This window comes from Myotis nattereri, assembly GCF_964212035.1.
Source record: "Myotis nattereri genome assembly, chromosome: 5".
In the NCBI taxonomy this organism is placed as follows: Eukaryota; Metazoa; Chordata; class Mammalia; order Chiroptera; family Vespertilionidae; genus Myotis; species Myotis nattereri.
The window spans coordinates 97,540,072-97,562,230 of NC_138080.1; the positions used below are offsets into that span (position 1 = coordinate 97,540,072).

Sequence of the window (22,159 nt, forward strand, 5' to 3'; positions counted from 1 at the left end):
AGATCACATACTAGTGAGTAGGTCTCCTGAATCCTAGCCTACTTCCCAAGGAATTCTTTCTATCACAGAGCTCTGTGACCATGACACGACCATACTCGTTACCCTTGACTTGTTGTCCATTCTGTATAAACTGAAGTACTGGATGTCTCAGAGGCCTGTGACATCATACAAAATTAAATTTCTGTGTGTATGAATTGTAAATCGGTATGATTTATTGAGATTTATTATGACCAAAGAACTTTACTAAGCCTTCTATGTATATTAAATCACTTAATTTTTAGAATAATCTTTGGAGGCTGATATTACTGGTATTCCTATTCAATAGATGAGAGAAGTGATGATTTTATGAATTAAGTAATTTGGGCTGTATTCCATAGCTAGTAAGTGGAAGAGCCAAAGTGCCCCATTCCAGATCTTCAGCTACTATGTAACACTACTCGTGCTTATAAAAACATCCAAGAGAAAATACGTGCCCCACACATTTTCATAACTAAACTTGCCTTTATCACTTTAACAAAGAAAAATGACATTTCAACCAGTTGGATAATTAACAACCAAATGTATTTAGTTCTAATCAAGCAATTAAAAAAACTCAAAAAAAACAGATTGTGTTTCGTTCTGTTCTTTAAATACTTTTCAACCAATTTCAGAGTCATTTGGTATTAATAAAGATGTTCCAGGATTGAGGTTAAAACCTGGCTTTATGTGTCCGATGGACTACGTTAGTTCATTATTAATTTTCCTACTCGTGTTTCATCTGAAATAGTATGGTGCATGTATGAGCTGTGAAGGGACAACAATTCTACCTCATTTTATGTACAATCTGGTATTCCTGTTTAGCTCTGCTCTTTGGTTTAGTTTGTAATCTGAACCATAATTCCAATGTACAAACTTCAGAAAGGAAGAACTGCCTAACTGTGTCAAGGTGGTGGCATTTGAAAGTCCTTTGCACTCCACTATCACCGCCATGGATATGTGATCCTTACATACTAGTAACTGCAGGACCCCTGTGATGACGCTGGGCAGGGACTCGCAGGGAAAACTCTGAACACTGACAGAAACACCCTTGAATTGCAGGTTGAATGTAAGCAATGATAAAAACTTTGGGACAAAACCATGATTTTGTAGTGCTACAACATCTTGGGAACAAGAAACACTAATAAGAGGAATTACAAGCTATTCTACCATCAGCTTAGTCCATTTATTATGTAACTTCCATGAGTCACACCGTTCATGAGCTGGACCTGGTTGTGGTTGGAATAGTCAAGAAAACAGACATGGTCATGACCTCATGAAGCACAGTCTAATGGGCTATGCAATTATTTCTTCAATACAACAAAACTTTTAAGGACTAAGAGGAGAAATATTTTCTTGATTATAACTATTATATTAGTCAAAATATTAATCTTCTCAAAAGTATCCATATGATATTGTCATAAAACTTTAGAATTTACTATGAACACTTGCCAGTCATCAGCCTGGCTTGTGGCTGAGCAGCGCTCCCCCTGTGGGAGCGCACTGACCACCAGGGAGCAGTTCCTGTGTTGAGTGTCTGCCCCTTGGTGGTCAGTGTGCATCATAGCAACTGGTCGTTTCGCCATTTGGTCATTTCGCATATTACCTTTTTATTATATAGGATTTTTTTTTCATTACAGATTACAGTTAATATTATTTTGCATTAATTTCAGGTGTAGAGCATAGTACTTACACAATCTTATACTTTACAAAGTGTTTCCCTTGATATACCTACACTGTTAGTTTTTAACTATCTGTGATAGTTAAAGAGCAAATCTAGGAATTAATATGAGACAAAGAGCCTCACACTGTTTTCTATAACTCCTCCAATTTTAATTCTAAAGATGTGTTCCTTTTAATGCTTCTTATAACTTTAATTGATAAAAATGTATTTCTCCATGAAGTCACACCGTCAACACATTTAATTTGAACCATCTCTCATCCACATAAAGCCCTAACAGATACAGAAGAAAACCAAGTAATGATTTCAATTTCATATACTATATTTTACATCGGTTTATACACAGAGTTGAACTTTATATTTCATGCCATAGTTATTATCCTAAAACAAAGGTTAAAAAACACTTTTTCTGTCATTACTCTCTAGTGAATATTTTGGTCTTGGCAGGCCACGTGATCTCTATTGTAACTGCTCAACTCTGCCTTTACATTGCAAAAGAAGGTAGGGGCAATATATAACCAAATGGGCATGGGTATAGTCCCATAAAAGTTTACTTATAAGAAAACAAGCACCGGCCATATTTGCTTTAATCCTGCTCTAAAATATCAATAATCTTTGACCAACTCTAGCTGAACAGAGATGAGAACACTCATCAAAAGCATGTCTCATTAAAATCCAGCTTAATAAATAAAATATTTAAAGGGTATTTTTGGAGATAAAATTTTATGATATCCTTAAAATTATGATAGGAGGGGAAATACACCTATAGATAATTAATAATCAAATTCCCTTTCAATTGTGTTGCAGTCAGTATTCTATTTATGATAGTATTATATCTACATTTTTAAAAATAAAAACATACAATTCATTGCAGTGCAGCATATCTATACTTCAATATAAAAGTCACCCAATATAGAGACTTAATTTTGCATGTAAAAATATATATTCAGTAAACCTATGCAGAACAACATGGCATCCCAGCCTTGTCATGGTTTGCAGATGTTGTATTACAGGAAGAACTTTTTCCTCTTCAGGATGTACATACAGTCTTTTTAAGCTGATGTATGTGGCATTGCTATTTCATGTGAGATCCCAGTGTGCTATGCATCTAATTTTAGTTTATCAATACTAAATAATTCAACCTGAGGATGCTAAGTTTCTACTTAAACAGGAAAAAAATCACTATTTTATATTCAATTTTGTATTATAGTGTGTGTGTGTGTATGTGTGTGTGTGTGTGTGTGTGTGTGTCTATGCCTGTGACAACCAAATACTTCTTAAAAGTGTCCATCTGTTATCAGGTCACAAATACTATGACAACCAAATACTATATGCTATTGACAATGCTGAGCTAGTTTACAGAAATTCTTTTTTCTTACAACGTTTGAGCTTTTGACTTTTATCTTAAAGGCACACCTGACTTAACCAATACAGAAGTTACAATTCAACTAAGGAGCTACTAAATCCCCTAAAATGTATATAGCGTATTTTCTTTGAACTTTAGTAATATACATTGAGATGGAAATCTCAACTGCATACATAACTAAGCCATTCTTAGCTGAAGGGATCATAAGGACAATTCAAACTGTCTAGTATAGCAGATGGACAAGTCCATGTATTTGAAACAGCCAAACCAATTCTGAATTTAGACTACCATAAAGGGAGAGCTTTATAGTTCTAGATCTTTTGGTGATCAAGACCCTGAACAAAACTTATGGTCAGATTTAGTGTTGAATCCAAGCAAGTCTACACTCTGAAATGGGTATTTGCAGCAACAGTTACACACAGTGTGTCAGTTACACTGTTTCATCCTCTTGTTGTAAATATATCAATGTGAAATAGCCTTCTTCAATTATTTGTACTGAAACAATTTTTTAAATATATTTTTATTGATTTCAGAAAGGAAGGGAAAGGGAAAGAAAGATAGAAACATCAATGATGACAGAGAATAATTGATGGACTGCCTACTGCACACCTCACACTGGGGATTGAGCCCCCAACCCGGGCATATGCCCTGACCGGGAATTCAATCACGACCTCCGGGTTCATGGGTCTATGCTCAACCACTGAGCCAGGCCAGCCAGGCTGTACTGAAACCATTGATACCTCAAGTAATGGACAGCAGAGTTTACCTGGAGCACATGATGATGATTTGACTTAACATATCCAAAATAGTTTTCTTATTTTCATAAGGTTTATAATGTGCAATGTAAAAACAGGATATAGTAATCAGAGACTATTGCTTTAAATCTAAGGTTTAAAAGAATAGAAGGAATCTTTAAGGCAGGGGTTCTCAAACTACGGCCCGCGGGCCACATGCAAATACAAATATTGTATTTGTTCCCGTTTTGTTTTTTTTACTTCAAAATAAGATATGTGCAGTGTGCACAGGAATTTGTTCATAGTTTTTTAAAAACTATAGTCTAGCCTTCCAACGGTCTGAGGGACAGTGAAATGGCCCCCTGTTTGAAAAGTTTGAGGACCCCTGTTCAGGCTATGCCCTAAGTGATCATACGTGCTGGTTCCATAGGCCCAAGTAAATGAATCCTATATAGAAGACTGAAACTGAAATAAAACAATCATTTAAAATGTTTAAATGGATTAGGATCATAATAAGCTGCAAAAAGATACATGATGCTTCTACATATACATTTCAAATATGTTAGTAATACCCAAGGCCCCCATCATGCATAAATTGGAATGGAAATGGAATCCTGAGTTTTAAGTTAAAAGATACCCCTTTTGATATGATATATGGCATCTGTTCTTTTGGCAAGAATTGAAAATAATAATAATTGGATATAAAAAGCCCATTTACGATAACCATAAAAACTGCAAAGTACTGGAGAATAAATTTAACAAGAATTATGTCAGGCCTATGGAAATAAATTTAACAAGACATATGCAAGACTTACATAGAGAAAATGGCAAATTTTTACTGAAAGACGTAAAAGAATATGCATACAGGGACAAAAATATTATGTTCTTAAAAAGGAAAAACCAATATTGTTGAGAAGTAAATTTCCTTTTTAAATCCTCAGTAAATTTTAAAGGATTAACAAAATACTAGTAGTGTTTTTTAACTTGCCAAAATTTAATGATTATTTTAAAACATAATTATTTCATAATAGTTAAGTATAATTAAGTAGAAACATAATAAGGGGAGATTTTTGTTGCTATTGAAAGCTAAAACAATTAAAAGCACATGGGCTTAGCACAAAAATATGAAAAAATATTCATGCAGCAAATCACAGAGTACAAAGATCTAAGGATATAAGATTTCCTATATGATGGACAACATTTCAAATCATGAGGGAAAAGAGAGTATTTCATTAAATGTTACTATGACACCTTTCTATCTATGTGTCTCTATTTCTCCTAACTATGTTTAGTCCTGCTTTAGAACTTACTCTAAAACATCTCAAATGGATTCAATATTTTTTTGAGAAATTACATGAACTACTGAAAGATCACTTGAACATGTTTTAAAAATCTTGGGGTGGAGAAGACTTTTCAAAGTCTGCAAACCAAGGTCAAAAATCCTAACATATTTTAGTACATACAAATATAAATCTTCTGGACACTAAAAGATAGTTCGCACAAAGTTACTACCTGAGAAAATATTTTTGCAAAAGTTTATTGTCTTCGTGTATAAGAGCCGACAATAAATCTGTTAAGAAAAATATGAGTCCTCTTATAGAACAGAAACTAATAAAGGACATGAAAAGGCAGTTCAGAGGGAAGGAACACAATGGACTATAAACACAAAAAAGTATCTGAAATAGTTACCTGGACATAAAAATGTTAATTAATCAAGAAAATTACCAATTTCACCTAACAGATTAGCAATGGTAGAAAGAATGAACATACTAAGGGGGACACCCAGGACTGGTCTGTGTGTGCAACGAAACTCTCAGAGACTGATGGGGTGAATACACACTAAAACTGTTTATAAAGGAAGCATAGCTTTGTTAATATGTTTCAATATCTAAAATGTACATACTCTGGATCCCAGTAAGCTCACTTCTAAGAATTTAACAGGGGGAAGTAATTTTACAATTGCATCAAAGGAGCACATGGGACTCTTTAATACAGTTTAGCTCACAACAGTAAAAACTATGAATAATGATAATGTTCTTCAACAGAGAGTTGATATGGTGCAGCCATACAATGAAATTCTAAGCAACCACTGGATACTATGTTGTAGAAAAATTTTAGGTGCATCCAAAGATGTTCACAAAATGTTAAGTGCAGAAATCGTATTATAAAACACGGTAATTCTATTTCGCGTGCCTTCATGTGAATTCCCTAAAAGTCTGGAGGTTTGGTGGTCATTTTGCCAACAGTATCCATTTCTGAGCAATGGCATTAATAAAGATCTTCGTTTTTCATTACAGTTTATTATACACTGATTTTTCTATCAGGGGCAGAAATAAGTAATAACTATTCTGAATTAATAATCACAGAATTTTAAGAAAAGTATAAGACAGGCAAAATTACCTGCTTTACAAAGCAAACATAACAGCTAAACATTACCTTATTATCTTTCACTTGATTTCCAAGTATAGAAACTGTGGAGCAGAATATAAGAAATTTGTACAAGGTTTTATCATCAGTGATAAGTTGAGGGAAAATCCTGAACTTCCTAGTTCCTGCTTTTGAAATAAATACTGGCCCTACTGACCTTTTCACATTAATTATAGAAATAATCTTCTTAAAATGCACAGTCTATTTTAGGACAAGAATAGCTTGCTTTTAGACGAAATACAGAACTTAGTACTTCAAAATTTTATATATATAAATAAAATTAGGTCGTATCTGGCCTAATTTAATCCTTAATTTTTACCAAACCGGTTGTTTATTTGATAAAGTAAAAAAGGAGTTTAGAAACATTGTGTTTAAGCCACATATTTTTCCAACCTTCAGGAACACAAATGCATTCCAACTAAAATCTCTCAGACTGGCCCTGAAATACATCACAATTATCATTTCACACAAATGTCAATCATCATTTTACTGAGTATTCTGAGCTAGGTACCACCTCATTACCATAAGATATGTAGGGCTGACATTTTCTTGGCTCTAATAGTCTCTCATAAAATTTAATAAAAAATGAATTTTGTTATTAATTCTCAGGATCACCATATACTTATTTTCAGAGCAGATTTTTGTTTTTTTGAGCAAGAACTGAATTCATTTCTCAGGGATGAAAGATGATTTATAACAACCAAGAAAAAGAGCAGATCATAATTGTCAACTTACCCATAAACCCTAATTATGAAGAAACAGTGATAACTACTGTTTTAATTGATCTGTAAGTGACTTGGACTTCTTTTGCCTATTACAGATATTATTCTTTATGTTCTACTTGTTTGATTTTTGTAGGTTTCCCAAGGTCATCTGGAAAGCTGGATCAATCATTAACCATCACCTTGGGAGATTATAATTGAGACAGGTCCATTCAATTCTTTCAACTTCCCTTTAATTTAACTTGTGAGAAAACACACAAAATAAATGCTATAGTGGACATATTGGGCTCAAACTCCAGTTCCACCACTTTCTAGCAGTGAAGTAATGAGGGCTGTGTTTTCTTGGTCCTAATAGGTTCTAGCTCATAGAAATCTTTCATCCTGTTTACTCACCCGTAAAAGGTGATAATACTTCTTATTACACAGTTTTCAAGATTTCAATGTGAAATCACTGAAAAATTACATGTCATTTTACAGAAGCTTCTTAGTAAATGGTAGTGATTTTTAGTAACATTGGTAATCATAGTAAAATATAACTCAGTTTTATGTCAAAGGTATGACGTACTTTTTCAAATCCTATTTTCCATTGACCCTGGTTATTCAAAGTGTTTATTTATAAATTACCAATGCTTAGAAGAACAGAGATAATCCACATGCACTTTCATATCGTTGATTCCCTGTCATATCAATTCAAAAGGACAGTCCCTGAATATATCCATATTCTTACATGGCCAGTCCTACAGCATGTTTTATAAAATACTCATTTATAAGAAGCAAAACCTAGCTAAGCACGTGAAAAGGTCTTCAGCTATTTCTCACCTTATTGGGAGAATTTTACAAGCTCCTCAGTGATAGAAACCGCATTTGTCTCTCTCCATCTTCCTCTCTGGGTCTGTCTATCTTTGTGTCTTTCTCTCTCTCTTTGAAGCCCAACAGCATAAGGAGTGTCTGGTTTAGTCCAGTTTATTCCTGCTATGACAGCACTAAGCATTAAAACAACTGTAAAACTGGAAGCCCAGCGCCCCAGGAGGATGGCTATTTGTTAAAATGACGGCATAAATAAGTAAGAGGGTTTTTTGTTTTTGTTTTTGTTTTTTCCCCAAAGTCTGGGAATTTTACCACAGGACACATTTAGAACATTTGTCCTTGACTAAAGCATCCTAAGTAAAGAAAATTCTGTTACAACACATTTTCCCCCATGTGGTCTAGATGGTGGTGATAAGCACAGTCACTTCTGTAAAATAACAAGATAAAGTCATTGTAAAATGTGGTTTTCAAAGGTGACTCAGTAAATGGAAAGTGTTTTATGGTCTCTAAGAAAACGTGCAATTAAGATATTAAAATGGTAGTTGATCTTTCCAAATCACCAAGTAATAATATAATTGCCAGAAAATATTACTTTGTGGTGTTAAAAAAAAAAAGCATTGGCAAAATGGTTTTATCCACATTTCTTATAGAACAGAATTTGGCCTCCAAAACCCTAAAATAACATAATGCATCCCAAAATAAAGTCTAAAATAAAGCATTCCAAAAAAATCTGAAAGAAATAAGAAAAACTCTGTTTTTCTTGGGGTCTATAATTTTGCAGGTCTTTCACCTGTAAATTTGGCAAGTACCTAAGATTATGACTTTTAAAATAATAAGGGTATCATTCTCTATTGACTCCTATTTAAAAAAAAAAATGTTGGTTTGCCACACAGGCATATTCATGTGATTCCAGTAAACACCTAAGAGCATTCTTCCAACATATAAACCAGATGCAAATTGACACAGCCTTGCAGATCAGCCCCAGCAGAGCAGAAAGCGAGGGCTGGCGAAGCCAAGCTTGAAAAAGGAGTAATTTATGCAACCGGTCAATCAGAAAACACTTTAAGAGATCTTCAGTCTATTAACTCAAATACTTATTTGGCCAAAGAAACTGGTACATATTTACAAAATAAGTCTTGTCGTTTCTTTGTCTGTATGTAGGTCAAGGAAAACTAACAGAAAAAGTAATTAAGTTTCTTTTTTTTGATCATAGTGCCTTCAATAACAGTTAGGACACAGAATGGTGATTAGATTTTACAACCTAATAACTGGCAACTTCTCACTTACATTTAAAAATCTTTCACAGCTCTGCTTCTTATGTTATGATATTCTTTAAAATGGCCTATAGATCATTTCACCTAAGATTATGGTTAAAAAAATATTTCTTATAAAATTATCGTCAGTGAAATGTCCCAACCTCACAAAAACTGACAATTTAAACAAGATGATCTTTGTATATTTGTTTAAAAGCCAGTTGTCTGTTTAGATAGTCCTTTGTCAATCCAGTTAACTTGCAGTCCGGAGAGGCAGGGAGATTTGAGAGTTATGTTAAAACATATGCTCCTTCCCAGAAGGGGGGAACAGCATACTTGAAAACATTGTTTTTTCTCTGTTGGTGCTTTAGAAGTTGCGAGGTCAGAACAAATGGGACTATATGGATAGAAAACAGCAAACACCTTAGAATGATCTAAATTAGCAGCCCTACTAGTCAACATGTCCCATTAGCAGAATAAAATAGGCTTTAGTTTTCCATTATTATTCATTATATTCTTATGTTCACGGAGATGCAGAATTCTAAGCCAGTGTCAGGGCTTTTGAACATGCAGGTTCCTGACCCCCCTGCCAGACGCACTGAGTCAGACGCTGGGCACAGGCCCTGAAAACATGAATATTCACAGGAGACTCAGAGGATTCCATTGCACAGCCAAGTCTGAGAATCACTGTTCTCAATCTTTTATTTTAATTCTTCTACCTGAGGGATAACGCCATTCACTCTCCCACCATCTGAAGCACTCTTCTCTCCATCAACCCTCACCTCCCTACAGACAATGAAGATGAATCCTTCTGCACTTTAGAGAGAGCCTTAGTCCCCATGCAAGAACCATTTCCTATCCTTCCACAGTACAGTCTCATTGGCACAGTGCTGGTGACGTAAGCACTTGATAAATACTTGCTGTTAGTCTGATATATTGCAGTCCTTCAAGGGCTCCTCCAACAAACCCACTCAATCCACATTTGTTGAGCATCTACTAATTGTCAGCCATTGCGTCAGGTGCTGGGGATGCATACAGACACTGACCATGCCTTTGTATTCACACACCTCAAAATCTCAAATCTTCCTTCATGGCTTATTCATGTATCACTTTTCTAAGGTACACATAGATTTACTGCCCGAACCTCACTAATTTAATTGTTGGCACTGTGTTAGGAGAGGAGTTACTTCATCTTCAATGGTCCAAACAATTACTTCTAAGTTAACACCTTTTGGAGGGTAGGTTGGCAGTAGGTGCCAAGTTAAAGAGCAAGGCAATGAGACTTGGCTGTAAAAATGCAGATAGAATGTCAACCAAATGAGCATCAGCAAGAGCCAGTGAGCTAAACACCCCCCTCCCCCAGATTTTCCTATATAAATAAGAGGATAATTTAATCCCATTTCTCCTTGTTTAATAAAATATATTTTAAAATAAAATGCCCAACAGGAAGCAATATACAAACCTGATGTTTGTATCTTTTAAAACTCAAAACCATCTACTTGCTTATTTCAAAGTATTTTTTATGGCATCCAAAAATGTAAATTGTGATTTCAGAAAAACTGGTAATATCAGGATAGAAACAGAGCCAAGAGTAGCTGTGTGAATGTGAGTCAAATTGATACATAAAACTTTTTTTAAAATTCCATTTACATGCTTCTTAAATACAGCTCTCTACTCTGTATATGATTTGTATATTGTAGTTAATGGTGCAGAAGTAAAAGTAAATATGTTGATTTTCAAATAATCTGTAGCTAGACATGACTAATAATCTATTAAATGTATTTTTAAAATCCTTTTTGAAAACAATACACAAGGAGTAAAAAAGAAAATACCAATATACTCATATGTTTGTAAGCTCATGGAAAAGGCACAAAAATACACATATACACCAGTTTTCATTGGCGTGTAGGTTTATATTTTTTAAAAGAAAGCATAAAACTGAAAATATTCATATAGTCTGCTAAAGTGAAAATGTAGACTGTAAAATTTTCTCTACAAAATAAAATAATAAGTTAAATGTGAAAATAGACAAGAACCAGAAGGTGGCATAGGCAAATCAAAACACCATTTCAATGAAGTGATTGAATGTGGACCATTTTGCCTTTGATGTTTGTTGGTGTTTTATCGCAGTATCATAAATGGGCATGGCAATTAAGCACAAAACCTATTACTCAATGAGAAAATCCTTTTCTCTGGTTGTTTGGAGACAAAAAGCACAAGACTATTCTTTATACCTGTGGTTCTCAATTGGGGACAATACTGCCCTCCCCCCCCCACCCCCCACCCCCCGGGCACATTTGGCAATTTCTGGAGACATTTTTGTTTTTGCAACTATTACTAGTAGGTACCTCTGGCATCTTAGTAGAGGCCAGATACACTATTAAATGTCTTATAATGAACAAGACAGACCCCCCCAACAGAGAATAATCTGTTACCAGGTTAAGAAACCCTGCCATAGAAGAATCACAAAACTAGTGAGTGCCCACCCCTAAAATTAAGCACCCCCCCAAGTTTAAGAAAATTATGTTCTATGATTTACATTCTTATAGGAATTCCCATGAGCACTTAATCACTGATGGGAATGGGAGAGCATACTAAAGCATACATGCTGTACTTCTAAAATATGACACTAGATATACTGCTCTCCCCTGCCTTCTCGTGCAGGGTAAAGCCACAGTCCGATCTTTACTTCATGCCACATTCGAGCAAGAGCATTGTTCAGGGTACCCACAAAACAACAGCCAAAAATGTGCCCTAAGAGTTAACCAAGAGAAATCGACTTATAAACTGTCAAAATCAAGTGGCATTGTTGTTTACAAATAGATGTGTACATCTTCTAGAGATATAACCTTTCTAAGGAGTCTCATATATATTAAGTGGGATGGAGGACAGAAAGATCTGGGAAGAGAAGAAAAAACACAAGAACCCTTAAGAGAATTATCTGCAGGAACAAGTCTTCGAAAATCACAAAAAATGTATTCTCAATGCAAAAAAAGTTCAATTGAAAATTAGTTTTTGATAATAAAGAACAAAAGGGGAAAGGGCGTGGTCTTTTCACGTAGCGGCTGCCCACAGCCTAAATCCACTGAGATAGCTGACAGTTCTCAAACATACACCATCCAACATTTAGTGACAATTATTGGCCTTAATGGTTATCTGACAGACTCTGCTGAAGCAAAACATAATTATTAAACAAGTTAAACAACATCCACTCATAATGAAAGGATTGACATAGCAATATCCTTGTTTCTACAACATCTTACATAAATCTTTCTTTATTGCTTGGTTTACATTATGCTTCACATATGAAATATAAAATGTAAGTTTCTCAAGAACAGGGGGGCACATCTTATATTTAATAGACACTTAATAAAGTGTCTACCTGAAGAAATTATTTTAATGATATTAGATTTTTTTTTTCCCCAAGGGAAAGAAGGTGAGGAGTAATAGTAACATCTTATGCTTAGTTCGTCTGATCCAGACAACGAAACAAGACAAAAAATAAACAACTACAACAAAACTGTGTGACCTTGAACAAGTCACTTAACCTCTCTGGGCCTCAAGTTCCTCTTTTGTAAATAGATTCTTAGTAACCATCTCACTTTTTTTACAGGAGGATTAGATGAGATAATGCATATCAACAGGATGCCTGCACAAGTTATGACTCAATAAGCAGTAGCTTTTTAATTATTTTATTATATTAGTATTACAATGACGGCGAAAAAGGTTGAGCACTGTACAAGAGGAGAAGGGGAAGAGAAGGGGAAGGAAAAGCAGAAAAAGAAGGTGAGAACATAATAGCTTGCTAATATTGGGTAGGAGGGTTTTAAGCATAATTTAGAGCCTGCCTGTGGTCAGTGAGTGTTCACATCCACCTTCAGCATGCTTCATGGTTCTCAGATAACCTTCTCCGTATGTCCTGAGTAACCTCACCCATCTCCGTCGCAGCCCTCCTCTAACCTCAACAGAAAGGGTCTCCCATGTCACAGAGAATACAGAGTTCTTCTGTATTCTCCTTTCAATTGCTGGCTATCACCCCCCCTCACTTCCCACTTTCTATTTTTTTTTTAATATATTTTATTGAGTTTTTACAGAGAGGAAAGGAGAGAGATAGAGAGTTAGAAACATCGATGAGAGAGAAACATCGATCAGCTGCCTCCTGCACACTCCCCACTGGGGACGTGCCCGCAACCAAGGTACATGCCCTTGCCCGGAATCGAACCTGGGACCCTTCAGTCCGCAGGCCAACGCTCTATCCACTGAGCCAAACCAGTTTCGGCCCCACTTTCTATTTGCAACCTCGGCCCTTCTATCTAAAGGATGCTCCTCCACCAAATTATGAGTCCTTTCCACAAGTGCCCATTCCCTACTTCAATTGAGACCCAAACTTTTCAGAAGTGTAGTTTCAACCACTAAAAATCCCCTCCCTACACTTACCAATGAGCTCCTGCTACCATTTCTGAGAGACAAGTCTCAGAACTTACTTCATTTATCACTGTGTCATCTGACTGACAAGAAAAACAAGTCTGAGTTCTAAATTAAATTACAGCGGGACAGAACAGTTAGACGGTTAAAAGCCGGGGGCCAGCTGACAAGCTTGCCCCTGTTCCTGAATGGATGCTGGATCGATGAGTCAACATTCAACTGGCCACTAGCCAACCACAAACAGGACCACAGTACCTGCATGGGCATGAACTTGCAGTCCTGTTGCCTGTGTGCAACTGAAAGTAGAAAGTATTTCTCCCTTATGGACAATGCTCCTGTCGTAAAACTACCCAGGCTTCACCTTTTCCCAACCCCCTACACCTTACTTGTGTAAATTCTTTCAAAACAACTTTCTTCTCCAAAACACAAAGCAAGAAAAGCGCTCCTCAACTCCAGGACATCGGACATGGATGGCACCTTTCGCTGTTGCTGCCGGTTTAGACTTCACGTCCCAGGCCCTGCTCCTTTTTGGCCTAATGTAAAAGGGATTTCAGCTGTGGAAGTTGTGTTTCTTTCGTGTGTTTGCTCAATAAGACACTGCTGACCGTTTCTTCCTTTTGTGAACGCTCCTGTGCCTCAGCTTTGAAGACATTATCTGCAGGTTCTCCTACTAACTCTCTGACTGCTGCTTAGCTGCTTAGTCATCGCCATAGGAGGCTACTTCTCAGGTTCCACCACGTGAATTACAGTGCTCACCAGAACTCCATTTTCAGCTGTCTCTCACTTTCCCTGTTTAATTGTATCCATTCACACAGCTACTACTAGTGCCACTTACAAGCTGACATGCCCAAGTTCATTTCTCTAGTCATGGCTCCTAACTTAGCTCTAAATCTGTATTTTCCAATCCCCTACTGGCTATCTCTATTCAGAGATTCCACATGTGTAGAAAAGTCAACATTTCCCAGACTTCCCACCCCTAGCTTCTTAATCCAGTTGCTCTTCCTGTTCTATGTGTCAATAAATGACACCATGAGAAACCTGGGATTCACCAAGTCCTGTTACTTCTACCTTATAAATGCCATGATTTTATATCTCCTTTGCATCCCTGAATTAATTCATCAATCCTTCCTGAATTTTTGCATTGGGTTTCCATCTCATCTCCCAACCTTAAGCCTTGTTCCACTTCAATTCACCCTGAAGTGTAAATCTGTTCCTGCGACTCTCCTATGGACACCCTTTCCTGGGTCCCTACAGCCTTGGGAATAAAAATTAAACTCCTCAGCAAGCCACAAAAATGGTATTCATAATCCGATCACCACCTCCGATTTCAATACCAACATCACACCTCTTCACAGCTACTCCCAACTCCAGCCATTTTTAAGTTACATGAAAATCCATATTTTCCCCGTGTCTTATTCTCCTCTATGCCACCTTTATGCATGGAACATATATCCAGAGACCTGTATGTCCTGTCTTCACTTACCTAATTTCTGTGTAATACCTCAGTACTCCATATTCTCAATATCCCATCTTTCAAAGCACTGATGACCCTACATTGTGATTCTTTCAACACTTGTTGGTATAAACAGCAAGTTGGTTATCTCCACACATATGGTCTAATATCTAGTGAATAATAACAAATCACTGCCTTAAAAACAAATACTTCACCCAATATTTGTGGCATTCACCAGGAGACAAACATCCAACCAACCATTATATAGTCAAAACCACAAGGAGAGACAGAATAACCTTGTCTTCGTGTATTTCATAAATATAAATTAGGGTAGAATAAATATGTAAATATAAAGCAACTTGAACCATCAAATAACAAATGAATGATGTAGGAGTCAACAAGTCACAAAGAAACCTTTGGGAGACACAGACCATGAGGTACTCACTGGATGCTCAGAGAAAGTTCTAGGGAGAAGATAAGGCTTACAGCGAGTAGAAGTACTGTAGAAGCCTGCAGGATTATTAATAGTGAACGCCTATATATTAAGTTTCAAGAGGGGAGGGGACAAGTTGGCCTTGTTCACTGCTCTGCTCCTAAGCCAAACTCATGGCAGGATCGCAGTAGCCACTAAATAAGTATTTGTGCTGAAGTGAATGTTAAACTTTGCAGCTGGAAAAGAAAACATCTGGGGTTTTTTGTTTTGTTGTGTCTGTAAGCCAGTGCTTTTCTCCGCTTGCCATCCCATAAGAAGGTAATTTGTGTTTGTGTTTACTAGAACTCTTTCCTCAAAAGTGAAATATTGCTTCCCTCTCTGGATGGCAAATGTGTTGTTTCAAGACGGGGAAGGATCTGCTTTAAATGAAGAGAAAGCTATTTCAGTCCCTAATCCCCAGAGCCAATTTTGGATCTTAAAATGCACTTTTCATCAAGAATCTTAACAAAAAGATTCTTACCAGTTTAACCAAGACATCTAAAAATATGTCACTCGAAAGCCAAGCGCTCTGCTCAGGAAGATTCTAACTGATGCCACGTTCCTCCAAAGATCTTCCATTGAGCCAGCCTGACTCACATGGCCGCGTAAGATGCCATCGTCACCCTCCTGAGTAAGAACTCGGGACTGCGTGTCATTTAGGTTTGCTGCATTTTCCTTAGTCTGTGCTGATTTTCCTAGAACTTCTTCGTACCCAACAGAGCTATATTAATAAACCAGACCAGAGTCACGTGTTACCTTGGACACGGTGATGTACATTCCTGACCCAACCTCACTTAGGGTAGCAGCTGAAGTGGACACTGGGCCTCTTGAGTGATAGCCGGGTGTTAAATCTTCTATACAGGCTCCCCTCACAGAACACCAATACCTTCCACAAACATCCTTTCATTAATTCTGGTGGTCTCCAGAGATAGATAAAACGGGAATACTAGTCCCCTTTAACAGGTGAGTCACTCTCTCAGGGTGACGGAACCGCAGAAGCAGATCTAGCAGCCAAGACTCCTGGCTCAGGTCAGGGTGTTTCTAGCATTGTCATCTGCCAGGATCACCACAAGGACACAGACCTTTTCCTTTTGGTACAAATGAGTCAATATCAATGTGAATAGACTCCAGTGTCCACCATTCTTCAAAGGGAGATTTGCTAAAATAAAAGCAAGTTACAATCACCAGAGGTTGCAGGCCACAAAGGATGATAAGGCAGAAACATGGGTGTTAATCAATTTTGAGGTTTCACTTAATCAATCAACCATTCTTCCAGAACTGAATCTAATAAAAAAAAAAAAAAAACCCTAATCCTTATAGACCTGTACACAGGAGGCAGAATGCCACACACATCTTATTTTATTGAGACACCAGCTATGGACTTTTCCATCTGCTGCTTCGAATCAAATAACCATGTTTACATAAACTAGCATACATCACAAAATGTTTCTTTGGAGGAGTGATGTAAGGTCAGTACGACTGCGAGCTGAAATAAGTTGATTTTACAAGTCAGAATGTGTCTGGACAAGTCCACGTGTAAGCACCGGGCTAAGAAAGGGTCAGGCAGGGGTTTTAACACTGGGTTCTAGTCATTAATGCTGCACCGCTGTCCTATTTACAACCTGACATTTGTCTTTACACTTTCAGCATCCCATGATTTTTCAGCAACAGTAAATAACTTTCAAAGATGACACCTCGCCTTGGCTGGGTCTATATTTTGACTAGCAGGTCTTGGCATTGTGTCCAATTCAGATACCTCCCCAAAATGCTGCATACAGGTAAAATAAATGAACAAAACTTAACAAGAAAAAAAAGAAAAGAAAAACCCTGTACCAAACAATTTGGGATATAATACATCTAAGTTCTTAATCTATTGTAGCAACTTCTAGTTATGCCATCACTATCTCTGGATTTTAAATATTTCTTATTTTTTTCCATAAATTCCTGTGCTTGTGACCCTATAAAGGGGAAGGTGGTAAAATAAATTTGGGAGGAGAAAAGAGCATAAATAAATCAAAATGCAAAAGAGAGGACTCTAATTCAGTCACAATGAACCACACTTAATTTTTATATTACTTTGTTTTAGCAACACAATTTAGATTCAAGTACCTGGGATTAAGGAAGCACCGACATTAGGACATTTTTAATTTTTTATGGTGAAACTCAAAATATACACTGATGAAAGACCTCTAAAGTCCCACAAAAGTGGACATTTGTATATCTGAAAAATTAGTTTCCTAAGAAACAAGCATTCTCTACCCACATGAGACTTACAAAAGGTGTGGGAAATCTGAGTTTCTGACTCATTCAAGATTTCCTTAAGTTTGTGTTTATGTCCTACAGGGTCATATCTTGCCAAATAATTAGAAAATAAGAAGATGCATGTCCTTAATACAGGGTGTCAGTTTTGAAAATGAAATGTATTTTAATAAACACTGCCTTTATAATTATTCAGTGTGTGTATACATTTTTGGGGACACACTGGAGTTGAATATTCCCTCCAGCAGTCATAAGCTGTTTCAGAATCTTTTAATACCACAGGGTGATCACCTATCTTTGGACAATGTACAGGGGAATGAGGATGGCTACTTGAGCTTCCTCTTTATTTGAATTCTGGGACTATGAAAATTAGTGTAATGTGGGAAGCATGACCACTACAGAGAACTTTGGATCTAGTTCAGTGGTTCTCAACCTTCCTAATGCCGCGACCCTTTAATACAGTTCCTCATGTTGTGGTGACCCCCAACCATAAAATTATTTTCATTGCTACTTCATGACTGTAATTTTGCTACTGTTATGAATCGTAACGTAAATATCTAATATGCAGGATGTATTTTCATTGTTTGCGACCCACAGGTTGAGAACTGCTGATTAGTTGATGTGTTCTAAATTTCAAATCCTGCTGGCTGGCTTAGAAGTGTTTGCATTAAACCTCAGGTGCAACATTCTCTTCAACAGTGCATTCCATTTCTAGGCAGAACCGTGCCACCACACAATCTTCTGAGAAATGTGCTTTGTGCTATCAGAATTGAAAGTAAGACTGCAATCTGACACTCACATGTGCCCTTCTTGGAGAAACTTTTGAAGGGGAAAACTTCAAAACACGGAGTAGAAAACTCCAAAATAAGTGGGGGTATCTGGGACACTTGTCTGTCTTGTGTATCTGTAGTGCCCCAACATGGGCAGCAGGGGGCGGACCTGCATGAGGCTAACCCCCCCACAAGTGTTTCCTAGTCTGGAACACCCATCCTTCTTCTGTTAACACTTGCCCCAAGTCCAAGGAGGTAGCTACAAAAGAGTGCTGTTATCAGTAAATTGTACAAGCTTAGGACATCAGGAGAATTACATTGCAGAAATGACTGCAGATGGCACATGGGTCACGAGGATGACCGATTTTTATTTTATTTATTTTGGTGATCGGGAAGCTTAAAGGAGCTGGAGCGGGGCTTGCCCTCAGTAGTAAAGAGAGAGACTATCTCTGAAAGCAACAAGTGGATGTGAATATTGCCTGGGGAATTTATTCAGCCTCTTTGCAACAGTTTAATTTGTAGGTAATATTCTCTTTTACATGTTAAATCAAAACCTTCCCCTCTTCCGCCAACCCCCCCCCCCCCCCCCGCAAACCCAGAAATTTATTTGATGAACGTGGTTTCTAATAGGACCTTAGGGAATGTGGCTTCTGCAGGGGTCTCCTGCAAGTGGCTGCATTTTGCATGTGAACGTGTGATGCATTTAACTTGCTTTATGCCAAGTCCCAAGTAGTTGAACCAAGTTGGAAAAATCTGGAGGGACCAGAAAGAGCTGGCCCTGAAACTACAAACACACGGGGTTGCAAAGCAAAAATCCCGTCCTTGCCCCCGCTTCACACACACAGCCACACACACCCTGGCTCCTTTCTCCCCCCTGTCCCCAGTGAATGTCTGAGGAGACACGGTCATACACCTCAGGACTCACCATATTGACTTCGGAAACCATATCGATGCTGGCAATGTCAATATTCATTCCCACGGCCACGGGGGGACCTGCAAACCAAGAGGGCCAGCCACGTGATTTCTCAGCGCTTCATTCATTCTTAGCAAGAGTTGTCCCCGGGCATGGGACACTCTGTCTCAAGTCCCTCCCCACGGCTCACCCTCAAACCCTTCAAGTCCTGCTTCTTTTCTAAAAGGGTGGCAGGAGCTCCTCTAGGAAATGCTGTATTGAACAGGCACACACGTGTCCTGAGGGATGAGGGATTCCAGCTCTGTCTACACATGTAGATGCCTCAGCAGGAGCACACACACAACTCGCAGAAGCACAGGAACATTCCAGCCCAAGGGAATTTTATATATTGCCTTGAAACCCTCCTCCTCATTCACCCCCACAGCTTTTGTGTGCAGGTTTTAACTCTCCGAGCTTCATAAGACTCCGAAGCAAAATTAAATGGGCATATCAAGGTTTCTCAGGCTGCAGCGAAAGAGGTCTCTGACCCTTCTCCCTGCTTCCCCTCCAAGCTCCTCCAGTCCTCCCCCCACCCCCCAACCCCCCCCATTCCACTGCCCCTGCAGTGAGGCTCCCAGGACTGGATAATATCCGGACACCAGGCACTTTAAATGGTGGTCAGAACTCTTCCAAAGTAGGCGGGCACAGGGGGTTAATGCCACTTCTTAACCGATTGTCTGCACTCCTTGTCCTCCAAAATGTTCACCGCAGCCTTCCCTAAGCCAGGTTCTCTGGGCACACCATTAACTAAACTTGAGGATTGTCACTGAACGAGGCAGTGGCAGGGAAGCAAAGGATTTATAACTGTGAAGCCCAAGGACAGCAAGCACCAATACACGCTAGGAGGGTCTCTCTCACTGAACGACCACCTAGTAACCAACCGGTTTAAGTTTGGGTCAGTGTCTCAATATGGTAACACCCAGACACATTCCATTCACCACGATGAGGGAGAGGGAAGAGACAGCCAGCACAACGCTCAAATGACAGCTTAGGAGGCTATCGCTGGGTTGTTTCTTATTTCCACGGCAACCCCATTACCTCCAAAATCTGGTCTCAGACGAATGTCATAGCCTTTCAGGAGTCTATCCACCGTCTCTTTAACCAGTGACATGTTACTAGGATCATTGACACTAAAGAAAGAAAAGACAATAAGTAGGCATCAGTCAGGCAGCAGGCACGGCGTCCTTAGCGTCTATCTGATCCTCCCCACGATCCCGGTTCACCGAGGTATGCAGAGCCCTTCAAAGTGTAAAAGGGAAAACGGAAGCCTTAGGCACACTTACCTCTGCGCACAGACAGCGGCGATTAGCAAGGGGAATGGCCAGATCCCAAAGCAGCCTTTTTTCCGAACTCTCCACATCCCTTTAGTTTTTGATGGGATTGAGGGCTTCACTGAAGAGAGGAGATCCAACTTAGTCTGCCCAGTGCAGTAATTCTAATGTGAGGCGCATGCGCACGGCGTACCAAAACATCAAAGGGGCAGCGGCGGCTGCCTGGGACCTAGCAGATTTTCTTGCTAAGAAAAATAAATAAAAATAAATTAAAGGGGAAAAAGGAAAAACATACATATGCATACTATATACATATTTGAATACTATAAAAAAATCACCCCGCAAGAGGACCAGGAGTAAAAATCTTTGTTGTCCTCCCGTTAAGACAAAAACAACTAGAGCGGCTGGTAAGTTTCGGTAGTTGCAGGAGGCAGTTTTGCACCTCGCGGGTTGTAGGTTGTGTGTGTGTGTGTGTGTGTGTGTGTGTGTGTCCTCTTAAATATGCAAAACCAGATTAGAAATTTAGGCGAGAGCAGGTGTGGAGTGCGAGCGGAAAACGGGTTCCTGGGAGACCACTTCTGGTCTCAGCAAGCAGATGGGGAGAGGAGTTTGAACTTTATTTCCATGGCGAAGAGCATCCCCTGCCTGGGGCGAGAGGATAGTGGAGGTGCGGGTGGTGCGGTGGGGGGAGGGGAAGGTGGTGGGAGCAGGAGTGGAAGGGGGAGGGAGAAAATAAACCAATGGGAGGAGTGTTGAGCAATCCTTTGGATTTAGGGCGGGGGGGGGGGGGGAGGGAGGAGTAGAGAATAAAAAAGACACGGAACAATAAAAAAGGAAGCCAGAGAAAGAGAAGAATAAAATGCTGCCTATTTTCCCCTAGGAGTCAAGGAGCAAGCTTTTCTTCACTACTCACGAGCGATTTCTTTATCCTGCTCCTTACCCTTTGCCCCCTATTCCCTGAGAAGAAACCCTCGGGGTCCCGGTTCCTCCGGTGTGACGTGGCTGACCCGCTAGTCGGGATTATTTATAGCAGAAGGGCGGGGGGGGGGGGGGGGTGAGGGGCGAAGGGAGAGAAGGCAGCGCTGCCTCTCCAGGTTTCAGGCTGACTCTGCAGTGGGGGACTCTTAGCAGGGAGAGTGGGGTTTGAAGGTGGCGGTTGGTAGGGCATGGAAAGAGGCAGCACCCGAACGAGGGTGCGAGGGGCCTCGGGCGGGACCGGGAGGGCAGGTGGCGGAGCGGGATGCGCCCTGCGGGCCCCGCGCCCACCCCCCCCCCCGGGGCACGCGCACACGCGCGCACGTGCAGGCTCACTCACCGGGCGCGCCGCCCCTCCTCACCTCGCGGGGCCGCGCTGCCGCCCCCTCCCGCCGCGGGCGCCCCAGCCGGGAGGGCAGGGGAAGGGAGGGGACGGGAGGGGACGGGAGGGGACGGGAGGGGACGGGAGGGGACGGGAGGGGAAGGGAGGGGACGGGAGGGGGCGGGCGGGGGACACCGGCTGTTCCGGGGCTGTGCCCAAAGCCAGAGTGGTCCCTAGAAGGCAGGCACAATGGGG

At 39.5% G+C, this 22,159-nt stretch overlaps 1 protein-coding gene across 2 annotated transcripts in view; it reads right to left on the minus strand.

The window, feature by feature from the left end:
- Positions 1 to 21,259, minus strand: part of GABRB2 (gamma-aminobutyric acid type A receptor subunit beta2) — a 197,583-nt gene extending 176,324 nt beyond the window's left edge. For both annotated transcript variants that reach the window (XM_081090866.1, XM_081090865.1), the window contains exons 1-4: positions 20,946 to 21,259; positions 20,620 to 20,852; positions 20,375 to 20,466; positions 19,310 to 19,377 (exon numbers count right to left, since the gene is read on the minus strand). In XM_081090866.1, coding sequence (XP_080946992.1) covers positions 19,310 to 19,377; positions 20,375 to 20,466; positions 20,620 to 20,696 — 237 coding nt within the window. In that variant the 5' untranslated portion in view covers positions 20,697 to 20,852; positions 20,946 to 21,259. The remainder of the gene's footprint in view (positions 1 to 19,309; positions 19,378 to 20,374; positions 20,467 to 20,619; positions 20,853 to 20,945) is intronic.
- Between the last annotated feature and the right edge of the window lie 900 nt (positions 21,260 to 22,159).